Consider the following 21,082-nt stretch of genomic DNA (forward strand, 5'->3'; position numbering starts at 1 on the left):
CCATTCAAACTCCAGTGCAGCCGGTCAGAGTAACTGCCATACTACACTGTCTCCCAAATGGGCTAGTCTTCCAAAGAATAATCAGTTAACTTACATCAAGACCCTCCTCACTTCAGTATCATCTGAAAAAGACTACTTGAAAGGACTGAAGGTCATATCCAGATGGAAGGGTTTCCCATAGTTGCAAGGGCGGCCAGATAGCTCAGTTGGTTAGAGCATGAGCTCTGAACAACAGGGTTGCCGGTTCGATTCCCACAAGGGCCAGTGAGCTGCACCCTCCACAACTAGATTGACGACAACAAGGGGCAGCCAGATGGCTCAGTTGGTTAGAGCATGAGCTCTCAACAACAGGGCTGCTGGTTCAATTCCCGCATGGGACGGTGGGCTGTGCCCCCCCCCACCCCCCCGCAACTAAAAGACTGAAAATGGCAACTGGACTTGGCACTGAGCTGCGCCCTCCACAACTAGACTGAAGAACAACAACTTGGAGCTGATGGGCCCTGGAGAAACACACTGTTCCCCAATATTCCCCAATAAAATTAGGAAAAAAAAATTGCAGTCACATTTTTATCCATTTCACACTCAAAACCAAGCGCCCAAGTACCCCTTCTGCAGCTGCCTCACTGTACATACCCATCCTCATTTAATCCATCCCAAAACAAATTCTGACAATGACACATGAACTGCACAGAGCCAGCTGCCAGCTGGCCTAACCAGGTCCTTTATGCAGTTCAACACACAAGGTGATACCAAATTAAGACAAGTGAAAAAATAGAAATGTGACCTGGGAAAAGGAAAAAAAAAAAAAAAGACAAGTGAAGTTCCAGTTTGGGTGCCTCCATCTCCCTCCCCTGAATCCTGATCCAATGGCTGCCAAAACCAGAAGGGGCTTGGGATGGGGTGCTTGGTCCTGGGCAAAGCTGCAGTGGTTGGCCCAGCAGATGGGGAAAGGAGGCAGCGTCACTTCTTCACAATCTGAATGACATCCTCGTCCTCCAACGTATGGTCTTTACCCACTTTTTGAGGATTGTGTTTCACAGAGAGACCCCAGACCAGAGCACTGTATGGAAGGGAAAAAAGAATAGTCAGTATAAATAATCACCTAGCTTCTTCCCTATCTACCCCAGTGCCACCTTTCTACTCAGATTTAGCTTTCCAGCTCTTAAGAGCCACAGGCCTGCAACAGCCGTGGTCCCCTCTCCCAATCAAGAATCACACTCAAAGCTCAGAGGCTTTGGCTTCCCCAGTAGTGTGGCACACTGGAGCCTTCACATACAAAGTGGCAAAGACGTTTAGAAGTTGTGTAGTTCCTTTTGTTCTAGAGCCCATTTAAGAAAGTCAAAGAAAAAAACACAAATGAGAAGTGTGACAAGCCTAGCTTAAAGTTAAAAGAAAGCAAGGGTTTGTTATAGAGAAATACCCTGAAATAATTCAGATTGGAAATTGATGCTTACATACACAGTGTCAGTTACAGACTGTTAAAGAATACCAGTTTTTCATTGGATCTACTGAAACATCAATGAGTATTAATAAGAAATGCAGGGCCTCCCTCCTCAGCCTTCATGCCAGGAAAATCCTCCCTCCCTATCAAGAAACCATAATTGGTATATTCCCCTGATTTCTTAGAATACATGAAGGTAATTTTTATCCATGAGTCTCCGATATTAAGATGTACTAGTGATGGAAATTGGTGAACAAGACACTGAGACCTGCCTCACAGAGGCTAAGAACTAGGTAGGTCCCAAGCGGTAGAAAATGGTGATCATATTGTTATTATACCATCTTTGCATCAAAACTGTAAGAATCTATATTCACTAAGATTTCACTTTTTAAACACATAACACTATTTATAAAATAAATACATACATAAAAAATTTGGGGCAGCCCCTTAGCTCAGTTGGTTAGAGCGTGGTGCTCTTAACAACAAGGTCGCCAGTTCAATCTCCACATGGGCAACTGTGAGCTGCGTCCTCCACAACTAGATTGAAACAACTATTTGACTTGGAGCTGATGGGTCCTGGAAAAACACACTTTAAAAAAAAATTTGTTTTCAAATTCACTAATAAACCAGATCAATACCTGTCTACTATCTTAAACAAGAAAACTAGTTTTTACCAGCCATACTCAATGCCTGAAGTAAAGTCACTGCTTGCTATATTGTTGATGGCAATGTAAACAGGGTCAGCCCTTTTGGAAAGCAATACAGCAAAATCTATCAAAAGCTATAATCATTAATCCTATTTCTAGATTAAAGAAATAAAAAAGGAAAGATGTATGAGTGAAGATTAGAAAATTATGTAAAGTAGCAAAAGATAGGAAAAATATAGTTATAAAGATATATATGAATCTTGTGACACATGGAAAACACTTATAAATGATCAAAAGATATGTGCTGTGCATGAGGTCAAGGATACAGAAGGAATGGCACAGAGACAAATATTATAATTAATAGGCCAAAAGCTGAATTTTTTCTATTAAAATAGTTAAAATGCTATTTGGGCAATAATTTAATAAAATAAAACCAACAGGAAAATAGTGACCAAATAAAATTCTATTTGCTTTGATGTGTCTCTTCCCCAAAATATTTCTCTCCCCCCCATTTGATTTCCTGGTTAACATACAATTCTAGAGGCTTTGCACAGTGTTCTGCCACCATGGAAGGCAGGAGCTATATAGAAATCCATAAAATTCGAAAAACGAAAATGTCTAGTTTTCCCCAAGACTCTCCCACTGATTCAAGCCTGTGCCAAATTATAATGTCTTGATGATAGTGGAAATTAGGACCTAAGTGTGGAATATAGTTATTTTAGATAAAAGAAATGTAAAGCTTAATAAAGAACTTCACTCTTTCGGTATTCTTAGGATGAGAAACAAGTTCTTCTGTTTCTTTTTTGTTTCTTTTTTTATCGGGGAATGTTGGGGAACAGTGTATTTCTGCAGGGCACATCAGCTCCAAGTTGTCCTTCAATCTAGTTGTGGAACTGGCAACCCTGTTAAGAGCTCGCGTTCTAACCAACTGAACCGTCCGGCTGCCCAAGAAACAAGTATTTTTAAAATGTCACTATTTCTATGCTTCCCTGATTTTTTACAATTATTTTCTATTTTCTTCTTTTGTTTTTAAAAGAATTTTTAAAATTTCAGCTTCTAAAGATGAAAAGCTATTCATAAATATTATAAGCCAGTTAGTTAAAATATTTCTCACAGGATTATTGATTGCAATTCTGAACTACTTTATGTGTACACTAGAATTAAATAAGTAGATTATAGACAATAACAGCCAGGTTTCTCACTGTTGGAGAAAGAAGTTAAAAATAAGAAAAAGGGGAAGGCTAAAATGAACCAAAAAAATCAATCAACACAAACTTAACCAAATGATCAAAGTAAATATCACCATCAAGTGACATCGACATCATGAATCCTGTGATGATACACTAAGGACACGTCATTTTTATGGTATTCTTACCAAAAATGCATCTCACTTCAATCATGAGAGAACACTGGACAAACCCAAAGTGAAGGACATTCTACAAAATAACTGGTTAATACTCTTCAACTGTCAAGGTCGTGAAAGACTAAGGAAATATTACTGGGAGACTGGAACACTGGAAGACTAAGGAGAAGTGACAACTAAATGCTATGTAATTCCTGAAACACAAAAAATTCAAGTAATATACCAACACTAGTTTCTGTTCTTGGAAACCATACTATGGTTATGGAAACTGATGATGTAGGATGAGGGATATAAGGAAACCCTCTGAAGTATTTTTGGCAACTTTTCTGTAAATCTAAAATCAGTTCAAAATAAGATGCTAAAAGTAACATAAATAAATAATGAGACGCTCATTGCTAGTGAGCTATCATTGCTTGTAGGCCCTGTCAGCAGTGAAAACTATGAGAAAGAGATTGGGGCGGCTTACCCATGCTTAAGGTTTAGGAGGGATTCAGTACTCCATTATATTGGATACAGGCAGGAAGAATTAACATTTGTGCTTGCCAAGAGGAAGATGGACTAATGAGAAAATCAGAGCCCTTTGTACTGTCGGCCCTCCTGACGAAAGGCTTCTAGAGCTCTTCCTGCTCCAACTTCACATGGTTTTAAGAAGACATTGCAGAGTTCTAACCGAACAAGCATTTCAGCAGCCTCCCTGATGCCCGATTTCTTTAACGTTATCGTAAGAATTTCTAGTTAATGGACTCAGTAGCTCACAGGGAAAATAGGTGCCACATACCCATGATACTTACTATTTAAATTCTTTAATAAGATTTTTGTGAATCTTCATGCAGAAATCCTCCACTGTGGTCCTGGAGTAAGGCAGCACCACTGGGGATGTGTAATCTGGCAACTGGCCTTTGGGTTTGGTGTAACTAGAACGAGAAGGAGCATAGGTTGTCTGCTTCTTGAAACGTTTCATGTGTTGACTGAAAATCAACCCTCCATCACCCCTGAGAAGATCAGACCCAGATAACCTCGAACTTGAGGGAAAAAATGCCCTCAATATGCCATAGCAGATGATAGGAGTTTATTTATATCTCCAAAAAGATTATGTTAATGAGCTCCACAGGAAATCAGTTTAGGACAGTCTGCTTTAATTCTTACAGCAATATGACCCTATCCACTGAGACTTACATCCTCACTAGTTTCAGATAGTCCCAGATCTTTTCCAACAGGTCATCAAAATTCCAGCGGTGATGGGCAGAGATGGGTACACAGTGAGGTACCTTATAGATGATATCCAATTCCTCAATGGAGATCTGATCAATCTTATTTAACACATAGATACAGGGGATATAAACTCTACAGAAATAGGAGAAAAACAGGACATTAACCTGGAACTGTAGACAAGCCTGTCAGTTAGATTGTCGGCAACCCCTCACCCAGAACCCCCAAATCAGAGACTCCCAAAAGGGATTATAAGAGGCAGATCAACTCCCACCCCCAAAAAAAGCTTCCTACCAAAATAAAGTAGAACATCCAAAAGGTGAACTATGGGTTGAAAAGCATTATAACAAAATCCAGGCCCTAGTCCCAGCAATTCAGCTAACGACTGACAGAACATGCTACAGTGGAAAGAACACAAGCTTTGGATTCACAGACTGAATCTACTCCCAGCTCTGTCACTTTTTAGATCTATGCCCCTGGACACGTCTTAGAGTCAATTTCCCACAAAGTTGTTTTAAGAATGTAAGTATATTTGTAATAATATATTTCATAATTTTTAATGAGTAAAAAAATATTTAACACAGCATCTAGCAATGTCACAATCCCAATGTCCAATCAGTATGGCAGCTCAGGTTATTAGTAAAAAGGCAGGCCACAAACTCTCAGGCTTCAATTGCCTCACTTAGAAAATGTCTAACTCAAAGCAGTGGCTTGTTTGCTTTCAAATAAGGATCAAATAAATTAATCCAATAAATAGGAACAAATGAACAGGAAAGCAACTAGAAAATATTATATCCAAATGCCAAGAATAATTTTAACAGTGGTTTCAATTATTATTCAATTTCAAATATTAATAGTAATGTTTCATGGAATAGGGTTTCAGGTACATACTCTTAGGTTAGAGAGAACAGACAAAACCCAGCCTGCTCTGAGTTTTATAGGACAGACTATAGGATTTCTCAGATAGATTAATTCTGGGAGAGAAGACTGAGAACCTACTCTCTTCAACTATCATATGAGACAGACCTTGGGGGGCAGCCTAGTTCACAGCAAGTACCTGAAATGAGTAATTTGACCATCATAATCTTTGATGTAAAGAAGGATGTTGGAAATCAAGACCAACCCCTCATTTTACAGCTAAAGAAACCAAGGTCTATTATTATTTGAGACAGTAGCACAACTGGAGTTAGAATCAATGTTTGCCAGATTCAGATCCAATGCTGTTCCAGGAAGTGCCTTCAAATTCGAACTCAGGCATTAGACTGCACCCTCGGCCCGTACCTGTTTCCTTCCACCACATCAATGAGGTCATCTGCTGTGGCATCACTACGCAAAGTCACATCAGCATTATGAATTTTGTATTCAGCCAGAATGCTCTTCACAGTTTCAGCATCCAGTTCACTCTGAGGGCACTGAATGGGCATACAAGACAATGACTGGTCGGAGAGCAACAAATCTCTCGAAAGTATCTACTGATGTATACGGATAATCCTAGCTAACGTGCGAACTAAATTTCTAAAGACTATTATCCTGGATAAGAGTAACTGCCTTTTAGTAGGAAATACTTTTTAAAAATCTTTCCAAACTCTAAGGAAGGTGTTACGGGCTTCAATTGTGTCCCTACCCAATTGTGTCCACCCTCCTACCCAAATTCATATGCTGAAGTCCTAACCCAGTATCTCAGAATGTGACTGTAGACAGGGTCTTAAAGAGGTAACTGAGTTAAAATGAGGTCATATGGGTGGGCCCTAATCCAATGTGACTAGTGTCCTTACAAGAAAAGGAAATTAGGACATAGACACACAGAGGGATGACCAAGTGAAAACGCAGAGAAGATGGCCATCTACAGGCCAAGGACAGAGGGCTCAGAAGAAACCAACCTTCCTCACACCTTGATCTCAGAGATCTAGCTTCCACAATTAAGAGAAAATAAATTTCTGTTGCTTAAGCCACCCAGTGTATGGTACTTTATTATGGCAGCCTCATCAAACCAATACTGAAAGAATACTGAATGCTCAAATTCAAACATTATGGCAGAATAGGAAGGATCTTTTGGGCAGGACAGCTTAAACCTATGCCATTCTAATCGTCTGGACCTCTAGAATGTTAAGTGTTGCAGGAAATTCTCAGTCCTCGATTATATGCCTTAGAAGCCGCATCTGACAAAACTGACCACTCCTCCAATCTGGAATACTTTGTTTATTTGACTTCCAAGATTCCAAACTCTTCTGGTTTTCCTTCTCCTTCTTTGTCTGAGAGTCTTATTTACTGATTCTTCCCATCTCCTAACCTCTAACCATTTGGGGGGGGGGGGGGGGGGGGCACAAGGTTTAATCCTCGAAACTCTTTTCTATTTATGCTCACTTCCTAGTGATCTCAGCTCAACTCGTGGCTTTAATGTTGATAACCACCAACCTCATCCTTCCAGCCCAGACCAGTCCTCATATGCCTGCCTGACAGTAACATTTGGATGACTAACTGGCATCTTAAACTGAACATCTTGATTTTTCCCTTCCTCTCCAAACCTATTCTACCCAAAGTCCTACTATTTTAGTAATAAGAGTACATTTTTCTAGCTCAGGACAAAAAAAAACTCAGTCATCTCTATCTCTCACAACCCACATCCAATACCCCTGTAATTCCTACCAACTATTTTCAAAACCTTTCCACAATCAACCACTTCTCATCTCCTCCACTATTGCAATCCTGGTCTAAGAAGCTATCATTTCTTGACTGAGTTATCGCAATAACCTCTTAAATGGTTTCACTTCTGTTAAGAATGCTCATAATCCATTTCAGTCTGTTCTCAACAAACAGCCAGAATGAGTCCATTGAAACCTAAGTCATGTTTACTCCATAGATTGGTAAACCCAACCAGCAGTTACCCAGCTCCTGCAAAGTGAAAGCATATACGGCCCTGTGCAATGACTTCATCTCTTACCACTCTCCTTCCGACTTGCTCACTCTGCTGTTCCTCAAACACACAAAGGCGTGCTCTACCTCAGGGCGATGAATGCTCCCTCTACATGAAACGCTCTTTCCCTAGATAGCCGTTTGGTTCATTCCTTCCTGTCACCTCAGTGAAGACTTCTCTGATCAACCTACTTAAAATTGCAACCCTCCCACCAAAAGTCTCCATCTTCTTTCCCTAGTTTACTTTTGTTCTTTGATTAATCATCATCTAATGTACTATATTCACTCAATTTTGTTTGCTACTTTCCCCACTAAGATATAAGGGCAAGGACTTTGATCTGTTTTGCTCCCTCTTCCATCCACTCCCCAGAGCCTAAAACAATGCTTGGCCCATGGTAGGTGCTCTATTAATCTGTAATGAATGAATAAAAACATGATACTGGCAGCCATCTACTTCATGCAAGCCTAAGATTGATCTGTACTCCCGTATCACCCCAAATAGAAAACCCAAAAGAGGAAATTAAGTTGTAAAGTTAAGTTTGAGATTGACTCTTATTCTACTCTTGATTCTTGTCAGTCATTACAAGGTCATTGTTGTTACCTCAATTAGTGCTAGAAGTCGTGTAATCTCTAAATGTCACTGTCCCTGTACCTCAATCCACTCCCCACCCCCGTTTCTTCAGCAGCCTGCCCCATATCACCTTCTCCACTTACAGTGGCCGTAAGATTAATGCCTCCCTTATCCTTCTTCTTAAAGCCAATGTTGGGGGGTTTGCTGTTCAAGCGAATGCCAAAGCCTTCCAGTTCATTTTCAATTATCTTCTTATGTCCCAAGGGCTTCAGGACATCCAGGACAATGAGGATCAAGTTACACGTTCGGGCCACTGAAGAATTGAAAAAAAAAAAATTATACTCAAAGTTCATTAAAGACTTAACTAATTCAAATACTCAAAAGTGGGAGGGGGAGCAGAGTTCCTACACTTAAGAGACAAAGGATTTTTTTGTAAATACATAGACACACGTGAAGTTCTTAAGATTACAAAGATTTATGCTAGAAGTCAATTTGCGATGTATGCCTTGTTTTCTACTAGTGTATCTAGAAGTTGTGTCAACTTCTAGTAGAAAAACAAGTCAGAGCAATAACCTAAATTCCTGAGTTTAAAAAGATTATAAACAGTAAGAACTTCAAAAGAACAAAATTATCTGCTTAGTATATTTTAGTCAATTTTATTGAGGCATAATTAACAACAAAAAAACCTGTGTGACCAATACGGCAATCAAGACACAGAACATGTCCATCATTTCCAAAAGTTCCCTTGTGCCCCGCCCCCATCCAATCAGTCTTCCCCTTGATTCTCAATCAATTACCGATCTGCTTTCTGTCACCACAGCCATTTTTCAGAATTTTATATAAATAGACTCAAACAAAACGTATATAGTCTTTTGCGCCTGGCTCTTTTAATTTAGCGTGTTTTTGATATTCACCCATGAATGACATGAAACCTATAATTATATAAAACAGCTAAATTAATAATCCAGTATAAGGGTTGAATAAAATACTTTCAAACATGAAAAAAAAAATATTTACCTCTAATTTAATTGACCCTTTCTCAGGAGTTACTAAAGAATGTACTTCAGCAAAAGATAACGATAACCCAAAAAAAGTAAAACACTGACTCTAGGAAATAAAAGATCCCATACAAGAACACAGAAGAAAACCTCACGATGACAGCCACGTAAAAAGTCTAGGGTTACACTGTCCAATACAGACTCCTCTAGCCACCTGTGGCTAAATTTAAATTAAAATAAAATTTAAAATTCAGTTCCTCAGGTGCACTAGGCACATTTAAAGTGTTCAGCAGCCACACACGCTTAGGGGCTACCCTATTGGACAGCGCAGATCTGGATCATTTCCATTACTGCAGAATATTTCCATTACTGGACAGTGCTGGTCTAGAAAGCAATCAATCCAGACTGAACCACGAAGACAAAGGATAGTGTCAGGGTTGGGGGGAGAGAATGAAATCAGCAAGATTATTTTGGGAACTGTATTTAAGTATCTAGAAAAATGACGGCTGATGGGCACTTGATCTGTTGGAACATTTAAAAAATATTAGCAAACACAGAAAACGAAACAACAGACAATTATTAATTCCATGAAAAACAAATTTCAAAAACAGATTTCAAGAGAAAAAAAACCCAGTCATAAATTACTACTTATCTCAGCATTGACCAAAAGTTATAGTTTTTACATACTCATGTAAATCACAACTGATGAGTTAATTAAAAATTGTGATATAACTTCTTTGAAAGACTAGGAAAAAAGGTATGGCATATAAGAGAGCTAATTCTCTACCACAATAAACAAATAGATGATATCTAAAATTATGAAATAGCAATATAATTTTTTTAAATATGAAGGTAAGTAGCAGAAGGAACAGTTGAAGAGTTGACAGTATAGTTGCCAATGGGGAGTAACTGAAGGTGAGGTGAGGAGCGGTGGCAAATTGTTGCAATTCGTGATTAGCCTTTTGTAAGATTTTACTTTAAATAAAAAGAAGAGTTCTAGTTCTAAATCTGCCATGAACAGTGCAACACTGGACAAAAGCACTTCACTTCTCCTGTCCTTACTGTTTCTCCTCACATGGGGATCTGGACTATTACTCTCTGAGGTCCCTTCAAGTTCTGACGTTCCATTCTGGTAAGAACTCAGGTAAAACTATGCCCTTCACTGTGGTGTCATCTCCAAGCCCACAGTCCCCATCTAAAGGAACAATACCTGGTAAAGGGATGATATCCCAGGATGGTGGCCCTGGACCACTCACCTGCAATGACCTGACGGCCTCTACCTTTCCCATCCTTGGCACCCTCAATGATACCTGGGAGATCCAGGAGCTGCAAGATTAAAGACAGGGGGAAGGTGAGAAAAGGAAAAAATGGTTATAAATCTGAGCAGATCAAATAGAATGGTTTACTTCTCAACTATCCAAAATTTAGGAGACCCAAATCCAATCTTCCTTATGAGTATATTAATATTAATTTAACTAAGCATCTTCTAAATGTCAGCTACAGGGGATTTGAGATCTTACTCCCCAGAATATGTCATCAGTTTAGCTCCAATAAACTCTAATAAAAAAATAAAAAATAAAATGTCAGCTACAGGCTTTTGATATACTTTATCAAGTTTAAAATGCCTAACAACTCTGAGATAAGGACATTAACTGAGTTCATAGATAGAAGTTAAGTGACTTGCCCGAAGTCATAGTCCTAACAAATCAAATATTATACCCCACATTTTTGGGGGCTAAATCCATTATTCTACATTAATATCTTTCAATATCCCCCACTCTTCAGAACGTTGAGCCTCCACACAAATTCCTTACTATAGATAATAGCTGGATCTTGATATTCACATGTGATACATACTGAGATCTTTAAATCCCCAATCACAAAAATTTCTGTAGTCATTCTTAACTACGCGAGCACATGAGAAATCACCTGTAAAACCATTAGAAACACAGCTATGTAAGCAGATTCTGATTTGGAAAGGCCAAAGTAGGGTTCAGATACTGATCTGTACTTCATAAGGCTCCATGGGTGAACCTGATGTGTGCCCCCAAATGAAAATGACTGCTCAATTGCCCAGGAAATGCAGTAAAAGTAAAACTTCACACAAGTCACAGTGTGTGTGGTATTCTCATCTAATGATGAGAATACCAAAACCAACTCCATAGTACATGATTCAAATTCACCTCTCAACAAAATTACAAACTATTAGTTTTAAGCACTTAAGAGTCTGTCAAAAACAGTTAAGACAGCATGTAAAATCTGACAATACCAAGGGTCTACTGTGTGGTCAATACTGAATTATCCACGTGAATGGACTGGGAACAGAGTTGCACTTTATCAAAACATTGTTTAAAACTAACCAAACTTTGCTATAAGCATATCTAACATTATAGAAACATACTTCACATTAAATAAACCACAGTGAAAAAGAACTAATTCAGAAGGTGCTTAGACAGTTCAATTTTTCCATTCCAGAATCTACTCAAAAGTTCCTCCCTATTCCTTCCATCCTAATAAACAACACTGCCTCCTTTAAGATTGATATGACGTATCAGTCAAAGTGACCTATGTTTTCCCTTTCTCTTTCAAAAAAGATCATTTATATTCAATACACCTACCTTGACTTGGAAACTTTAGTTATATTGATTTAAAAGGCTACATGGGGAGTAATAAGGAAACCAGATCTTGATTTCTAAATACCATTCTCCAATAAAAGGAACTAGAACTCCTTCAGAAGTGGCTGATTCCAGGGCTGGGGCAGGGAAAATATAAGATTAGCCTGAAAATAATAAGGAAGTACTCACAAGAAGACGGAGGCTTATGGAAAGAACACAGAAGCCATTCTGAAGGAGTTCCCAATGGTCAAAGCTGGAACAATTTGAGTAATAAAATAATGGTAGTACTAGATTATAACACATAACATAAAATAAACACCCCTGAGCCCACCGTGATACAAATTAATAAATAAAGAAATACATAAATGGGGGAGAATGAACAGCTCTTCTATACAGTAGAATTCCAATTAATAGACATAAGAAGAAAGAGAAAGACAGAGAACCACCATTAGGCAAGAAGCACAGTATTAATGGTTCCAGGTAAGATCCAGAGATGGATGCTAAAATTAGCAGGCAAGTTTGAGAAACAGGATTTGCCTCTTCTCAAAATATATCCCCAAAGATATTTATTACCACAAAAAGAAAGAAAATAGCTTTTCAGTAGAGAAAGGCTGCAGACACCACTTTAACCAACTGACAGAGGTAAACATCACCAATAAGACATACTGACATCGTGAATCCCAAGATGCACTGAGAAGGACATGTCCTTTATGTGCTGTTCTTGCCAAAAATACATATCTCAGTCTGATCATAAGAAAACACCAGACAAACCCAAATTGAGGAACATTCTACAAATTAACTGATCAATATTCTTTTAAGAATGTAAAGGTCATGAAGGAGGAACTATTAGAGATGACAGGAGAATAAGGAGAAATAACTAAAGCAACATGGGATGATCTCAGATAGAATCCTGGAAAAGAAAAAGGACATTGGTGGATAAATTGGTAAAAATTCAAATAAGGTCTGTAGTGAATATTATTGCACCAATGGTAATCTATCCCTGATAATTATTCTATGGTTATATAAGATGTTAACATTAAGGGCAGCAGGGTGAATGACACAGAGAACCTCAAAATAATTTATGCTCAATGAAAAAAGCCAGCCCAAAAAAGAAAGTACATTTATATTTATTTACACATGGCCTTATTTATATAAAACTCTTAACATGTAAACTAATCTACAGTGACAAAAAGTAGGCAAGCGACTTCCTGGAGATGAAGAGGACAAGAAGGGACAGAAGGGCAGGGGCATGAAGAAACATTTGGGGGTATGCTCACAATCTTGATCATGGTGACGTTTGCACTATTATACAGATATGTCAAAACTTATCAAACTGTGTATTTTATATGCAAATTGTGTATTTTACTGTATGTGAATTACACCTCAATAAAGACGTTTGAAAAAACGAACAAAAAGTTCATCATCAGTTCCTAGAAATTAAGTCTAGAGATTATTTCTTCAGCTTTCTCAAAGATTCTGTAATCTACTACCACTTTGTAAATCCTTTTCTGCTTAAAAAAAAAAAAGTATTCCATCAGCAAAACGCTTTACTGCATATTGAGCCTGATGTTATCAAGAACTCAAAAAGAAATATCCATCTGGATAATCTAAAACTCCTAAATCTGGGATGTGACTATAATGTCTAATAAAAGACCATTTGAAACAGAGAATATTATACTGAGAGAAAATAAGGACTTTCTAACCATGGCAGCTGAAAACACAGGGGAAATGTATTGAGGTCCCTACAAAAGTAAAAGAAAGTTAAATTTAGCTTTTCTTAAGAGGGAAATATTTTTAAAGTTACACTGAACTATTTAAATGTGGCGACTTTTTTTTCAATAAAAATAGCCCATGCTTCACACACCTGAATTTCATATTATAATCAACCAAAATGTAAGAAAAGAAAAAATATTTCTTTGAATCATGGAAATGTAGGATTTTAAGAATTGGATATTAACCTACTTCAAACTCAAATGCCTTTAGAGGTTTAAGCAGATAACTTAAATGTGCCAGGTCAATTATATACATAGGACAATAGGAGTCCTAGAGACCCTGGAAAGGTGAAATATAAACTCCATAATTTTAAAAGATCTTCCTTCCTAACAAAAACCCAGAAATCTCCTCCATTATAACTCTTACTAAGTGGTTCTAACTTTGTCATTGTCCCCCGCCAAGTCACAGATAACGAGTCCTCTGCCACAAAACAGCCATTTAAAAAACATTTGATATATGGTGATGGAAGGAGAACTGACTCTGGGTGATGAACACACAATGGGATTTATAGATGATGTAATACAGAATTGTACACCTGAAATCTATGTAATTTTACTAACAATTGTCACCCCAATAAATTAAAAAAACAAAAACAAAAAAAACACATTTGAGGGCAGTCAGCTTAATCCAGTTAAGCACACCTACTAGTGTGCTTACTTAACTTGGTATCTGGAGAAAGTCAAAAGGGAAAGAAAAACAGAGGCAAAGGATACAGGCAGAAAAGAAAGTACCATGCAAAAACGGGGGGGGTACCCCAAAACTAAAAGGTCAGGAGAGACTGACATGAATTAAGGTTTTGTGGGAAAGACAAGGAAAGAGAGGGGTTAAGTAGCTCTTTTCTCAGAAGCCCTGAGAGAAGTGTCACTAGGATCACAGCAGGAAAGAAGTTATTTATTCTCTGAGCTGCTAAAGCTGGGACTATCAACACACTCTGAAACCAGATGGAACCAAGCAGTGGTCCAGATATGCCCAAGCATCATCATTCTTATATCCATTTGGACGTGGAGTGACAGAAAGGTACATGTCCCAACACAGTCTCTGCATGGGCACCTAATCAGCATGAAAAAAGGCCACTGAAAATAACACTAGGACACTGGTACGCCCTACTTCAGATTCTATAATAAAGAAGCATGAATGCACCTCACAATTCACTGTGTAGCTCAGTAAGAGGGAAAACAAATGCCTACACCAATAGTTCCCAAATGATGGGCTCAGGCACTCTTGAGGCACCACCGAGAACTTAGTGGTGCCATGGGATATTCTAAATTTTCAAGAGAAACAGTAATTTTTTTTTTTAACTAAAATGATGGTTTTTAATCACAGATGTGGTTACAATTACATAGACTGACACAAAGAATCCATGGGTGATCAGAACTTGTAGGTTACAAAATAATGAGGGTAAGATGGTAAAGAAGAAAAGCTGTTCCAGAACCTCAAGAACCAGGCTACTATGACCTCTCCCTGTGATCCTGTCTATGGTCACACCTGGAGTCCCCACCAGCCCGGGCCCCTTGGAAGCCCCTATGTAGCTGACCCGACCATAGCCTCCTCTGCCACCACGACCATTATCTCCAGAACTAGCCCCCATATGATAGCCTCCTGGTCCCCCTCCTGGGCCATCTAGTTTAGGGGACTTACACCCCAGGAGAAGCTCATGTTCTCACCTGGAGAACACTTCCAGTCCCCGGCTCGCTGCTGTCCTCCACCACCACCACTCCACAGGGGAATTCTCCCCGGCCACGGCCACCATCTCCACAGGCTCCACGGCCCATTGTGCTCCTTGCCCTCGGCCTCCACGACCACTGCCACCATCCCAATTGCAATCTACTTGCCAAGTAGCAAATGGACCTTGATAGGCTTCCCAGAGAATTCTTTACCATCAAACTGGTTGGTCAAGAGCGGTTTTAGCAGCTGGGTCATCAAATGACACCAGTGCCTCTCCCATGAGCTTGCCTGTTTCCGTCTGCATGCAGATTAATCACAGGCTGTCCCATTTTCTTACTTGTCTTCATAACACCCATCTACTTGAAGTCATCAGCCACAGACGCAACTGTAACATTCTCACCCAGGCCTGGCACAAAGATGGCGTTGGTGTCTGAATTATCCTGTTCAGTCAAGACGGGATCCTTGTCCCGAGGGCCACCACGTTTATTGAAGCCACCACAGTCACTTCCTCCCATGCCACCTCTGCCTCCATGGCCACCTCCATGACCTCTGGGTTCAGAGCCACCACTGCCACGGTTGTAACCACCCCGGGAATGGCCTCCTCGGTCCTCCTGGCCTCCTCGTAGCCACCACCCCCCCACCACTCGTGCTGAGTGCCATAACCACCGCCACTGCTGCCACCACTCACGAAGAGCTGATCTTGGGCGTAGTTACCGCCACAAGCGCCCCACTGCTCCTGCTGTACTGGTTCTGCTGTCCGTAGTCCTGACGAGGATTAGAGGTTTGCTGTTGTTCACCACACCAGACGGGACCACAGCCCCCACTCTGGGGCTGCCCATAGTTGCTGCTCTGAGAACCGCTACCGTAACTTCCCAAGGTGCTGCTAGGAGCTGGCTGCTGGCCAGAGCCAGGTTAGGAGGACTGCTGCCCCTAAGACAACTGAGAACTCTGGCCACTGCCATAGCCACCTGTTGAGCCATATCCTGCGTTCTAGGTCTGTCCATAAGAACCATAGCTGCTCTAGCCAAAGCCGGAAGAGTCCGCTGACTGACTGTAACCACCATAACTCTGCTGTCCATAGGGCTGATTGCTCTGCTGGGCATAGCCCTGTCCAGGCTGGGTGGGGTAAGCCCCATAGCTTTGGGCTTGCTGGGTATAGTCATTTGAGGCCATGTCGGCACACGTGCACACAGGCCGACATGCAACAAGATTTTAACACCACAGAGCACTGACGCCTCGAGGACCAGAAATTCTGTCAGGCATTGAAGGAAATACTAGCTCGATAGCTCACAATTTCAATATTAAATTCTACTACGTTGCTTTCAATTATGTCAGATCCAAATCTTTGGGAAGTTGGACTTCCGTGGCTGCTATGGTAAAAAGTAAGCACCACACAAAAAGCCAATGTGGAAAAGGAAACAAATGTGGCAGTATCTAATCTGTTTCCAAGATTTGAGAAGTTATGTGGTACCCAACAGTATACATATCCCATTAGTAAATAACTCGTTATATGGATATAAGTACTTATGCTTTTTGGACCTATTTTACAAACAGAACCATTAGTGATTTACTTTGGCTTGGGGCACCATAAAAAATTACTGGACAAGAAAAGGTGTCATGAAATAACTACTGAGACACTAAGGGTGCAGTGAACCAAGAACGTTTGGGAAGCTTTAGCCTAGATTCAAATATGGAATTCAGAACTTTGCAGCCAACAAGAATATGTTCCATTCTTTCAACATATACCTTCTTTCACAGCCAAGGGGACTCCTCATGTGGAAGCCCCAAGTCTATCATCTTTCTAAGAACTTCTCAGGACACCAACTTCATTAGGCCTTACAGATAAGAACGATCTTCTAAAAAGAATCTGATCATATTATTTCTTCATTTAAAAGTTTCTAATGGTTATTAGCTGTGTACAAAATAAAATTCAACTTCCTTAGCAGGCATACAGGCCCTTCATAATTCAGCTCCAACCTACCTTTTCAGATTCAGTTACAAATACTCCCTGTCCCACACCTAAGCTCATACTATAGTAGGCTGTTCACCATGACAGCTCCCTGAAATTGCCCTTTATCTTCTCTAGCTGGTGAAATTCTGTTTGAACTTCAAAACCCACCTCCATTGTCACTTTCTACATGAAGCTTTTTTGGTCTTACCTGGCCTTCCCCCACCCCCAATATTCAGATGAAAAAGTAGCCCCTTGTTGCTCTGCGTTTTCATAGGTACTATCCCACTGTAGTATGGTCTTTACTACTTTATCTTCCCTGCTAGACAGTGAGGGTCTGATAGATCAAAGGTCAGGTCTGACATATAAGAAGTTCCTAATAAATACTTTTCAAATGAATTAAGGAACAGATTTCTTCCCTTCCTTGGCCTGCAGGCCTGACTCACCTGGATCTTGGCACCTTTGTATCTGATGACACCAGGCACAGTGGTCAGAGTAGTGAACTCATAGGCTGCCACCTCCGAATATACCCCTGCCAGGTTACTGAGCAGTGTTGACTTCCCCACAGACGGAAAACCAACAAACCCAATTCGAGCATCACCTGTTTTGGCCACATCAAAACCTAAAGTATCAATAAATATCAAAAAAGAGGAAGAAAGTTATTTCTGGGAGTATTGAGACTCACGTAATTCCTTTCACATTCTGGCTGCATATCTCTCTAGGACCTATTTCTCCCCAATTTTTTATAGTTTACCTCTAGAGTGGAACTTAAGCATACAAAATTCCCCCATAGGAATTCACAATGTTTAACAGAGTGTTTGACATAAAAGCTTTATGCCTCTACCACTTAAAATTGTTATACACCTTTCTAGTACCCACAGTATTTAAGGCTCAAATATTATATATGACAACTCATCTTAAAAATGGGTTTCTCTTTTTGTCTTACAAACCCTGGGAACTGTGTGATTAACTGGGTTTTATTTATGTATTTATTTTTACAATGGCTGAAACACGTTCAAAGTCAAATATGTAGCCCTTCTCTAGGAAGTACACACACCTTATGACATTACTCGATCCTAACCTTCTCTCTCGGCTTCAACTTATTCTTCCTATCTTCATTTCTCTTTGCATCAATATCCTTACTTATTTTTCCATCTTTTTGATTGTATATGTTTATATATTTCTGTAAGCCAACGTAAATCTATTTGGATCAGTATAAGATATACATAAATAAAAACCCTAGTTCAATTAGACAGTATTCATTTGTCTTTGAAGCCAGCAGAATAAAATAAAATAAACACAATTCAAGAATTTAGGCTTAGAAAATACAATTGATAGAAATACTTTGATAGAAATTTTAAAATTATTTTTAAACCATTATGCCTATATTATTTTGGTAGAAATTACACCAGAAAAAAAAAAATGTTGACGAAAAACACAAACCTTCTCCCGGCCCACCACCACCACCACCTTTTGGAGTAATGAGTTCTCTGCGAAGCTTAGCAAGGCGAGCCTTAAGCAGCCCTAGGTGGTGTGCAGTGGCCTTGTTCTTTTGAGTCCGAGCCATCTGTAAGGGAAGAATCACAGCCATAATCAGAAGTAGTTCCTACAGGGTAAAATATCCAGAATGAATGCCCCCCCCAGCTCTGAAAAAATGTTTTTTTCCTAGGTCCCTCTAATGTCGGTATACCCATTTCAGTCAGACTTAAAAAAAAAAAAAAAAAAAAAGTAAAAATCCATTCTTCCCATCACCCAGCTCATTCACCTCGTTACAGAGCAAACAACTGAGGCCCGTGGAGAGACATGACCACCGATAAGACTAAAACTCATCTGCTAATTCCCTTTCTACTGCTTGTCCTGGCATGCCCCATCTGACAGCCACCAATTCGCCGAGTTTAAAGAGCTCTTCAGGCAATAGCACCACACATTAATCCAGGTGGAATCAACAGCTACCACAGATGTCAATTTATTTCTAGATCCTTTTCCCGGAAGCTATACTTTAGGAAAGGGAGTCATCCAACTAGAGACTGGGGAAGGTGGGGGTTTCGAAGGATGATAAGGAAAGATACTGCAGTACGTGAGCAGTGAGGGCTCGAGTAGGGGAACAGGATTCGTTGTCTCACAAAAAAAGGAAGAAAAATCTGAGAGAAACAACGTTCGGACAAGATGAACACTGGAAGAGCGAACCAAACAAGGTGCAGGGGTGTGGATCGCGGTCCCAGGAGGAGGGGAGTGGGAGAACGCCGAACCGGGCAGGGGGGAATCGGGGAAAGCGGGTCCGGGCTGAGGGGAGTCGGGGAATGTGGGGCCCGATGCTGCTGAAAGGAGTTCAGCCCGGAGCAACGCCGCGGAAGAAAGAACACTCGGAAGGAGAGTGAAGCGCCAGTTGCGCCCATTACCTCGGCTTCGATCTCCGCAATCTTGGCTAAAGTGCCGCTCATGGTGGTGAGTTGCCGGGGGCGCAGTGGCCTCCACACTTACTGTCTCCCTTCACACCCGCGGACGGACCTGCTACAGCCACCAAGCGCTACTTCAGTGCGCAAGCGCGGTACTCCTTAGTTCTCGCGAGAGAGCTCCGCTCCAGGTTCACCGCGAGAGCCATAGTGTGGCGTAGTCTCCTCCCCCTCAGGCAACCCCGCCCCGTCCCGCTAGCCAACGCGGTGTCATAGAGCCCGCGGGAGCGGGGGCCAGAGAGGCCGCTCTGGTCCGTACCTTCCCGAGCGCGCCGAGGGTCGCGCGCTGCTCGGCCCCGCCCTGCCCCGCTGGACCTGCGCCGAGCTTCTGATGTGCGCTGAGCGGCTCTTCGCTGTGTGTAGCACCTCCAGCCCCGCAGCCTTCAGACCCTGGGCATTCTTGAAAAGCGCACTTGTGCTCTCCACCCTGCTTCCTCGCCACCACCTTACGGGTCCCGGAGCCCCTTTCCAAGCTGAGGACACACCGCGGCGGACTCCTCGGCCTCCTGGGTTGATGTAGAGAACGATCTTCAGCCTGTCTCCCCCTCTTGGAAAAAGAAAATAACCCCTTTTCCATCTCTCAAACTGTTTTTAGGTGTCTGTTTTGTTTACCCCTAATCCCGAGTGCATGGCACATGGTGAGCCCACAGTAAATGCATGGTTAAATGGATAATTCCTAGAGAACCGGTACTTGCAACCTAGCTTGTAATACTGAAAATTTTGAAATTATGTTAACGCCCATCAATAGGGAAACAAGTAAATAATGGTCCCTCTATGCTATTAAATACTATTTCAGCCATGTAAACGTAGGTGTGTGTGGTCTGACTACTCCGATGTCCAGGTCTTAACTGATAAAAAAAAAAGGAAAAAAGAAAAACGGTACCTACGCTGTGATTCCATTTGTTATTTTTTAAATAAGATGTTTATACAGGTGTACATCAAGGTCTGAATAAAAGGATACAACCTCAAGCTCTTAACAGTGGGATGGGATGTGAGGAAATGGAGAAAGCCTTCCACTTGTTACGCCACATATTTGTGTTGTTGGAATTTTTTTTAAAAGGTGAATGTATCCATGTAATATTTGAGTAATAATAAAATTTAAAATTTCAAAACACTCCTCTTCCCCAAGTGTCTTGTAAAAAAGAAGCCAGGATGTCCAGGAGCTATGTGCTGGTTTTGAAATCTGCTTCCTGAGGGATCAATGAATTCTTGTTGATAGATTGATTGATCCATTGGGAGTGGCAGGCCAAGCTTACCCACATGGCTGGCCTCCACTCAGCCCTGGGAGGGAAGTTTATTTATTTAAATTTGTAAGTAAGAACAATTCCAACTTGCCAGAGACAGAAAAGGAGGTTTTATTGGGCATCAGGGAGGGAAAAGAGAAAGGAAAGCTTTTACCCAAGATCCCCAAAGGGCCCAGGAGTTTTGTTCTTCTTTTCTTTAACCTCAGCCCTTTCATAAATAAATTAAGGGGTGATGAGGTAAT

At 40.7% G+C, this 21,082-nt stretch overlaps 1 protein-coding gene across 1 annotated transcript; it reads right to left on the reverse strand.

Moving 5' to 3' along the window:
• Nucleotides 1-684: 684 nt before the first annotated feature.
• Nucleotides 685-19,700, reverse strand: DRG1 (developmentally regulated GTP binding protein 1). The gene is made up of 9 exons (XM_019754303.3): nt 19,543-19,700; nt 18,587-18,710; nt 17,590-17,765; nt 10,399-10,468; nt 8,288-8,457; nt 5,942-6,072; nt 4,628-4,795; nt 4,243-4,365; nt 685-1,060 (listed from the first exon to the last, which is right to left on the reverse strand). Exons 1-9 carry the CDS (start codon nt 19,582-19,584, stop codon nt 961-963), a joined length of 1,104 nt encoding a protein of 367 aa, XP_019609862.1. The 5' UTR covers nt 19,585-19,700; the 3' UTR covers nt 685-960.
• Nucleotides 19,701-21,082: the final 1,382 nt, after the last annotated feature.

This window comes from Rhinolophus sinicus, chromosome 9 (assembly GCF_057876585.1).
Source record: "Rhinolophus sinicus isolate RSI-liver-muscle chromosome 9, RSI-T2T, whole genome shotgun sequence".
Lineage (NCBI taxonomy): Eukaryota > Metazoa > Chordata > Mammalia > Chiroptera > Rhinolophidae > Rhinolophus > Rhinolophus sinicus.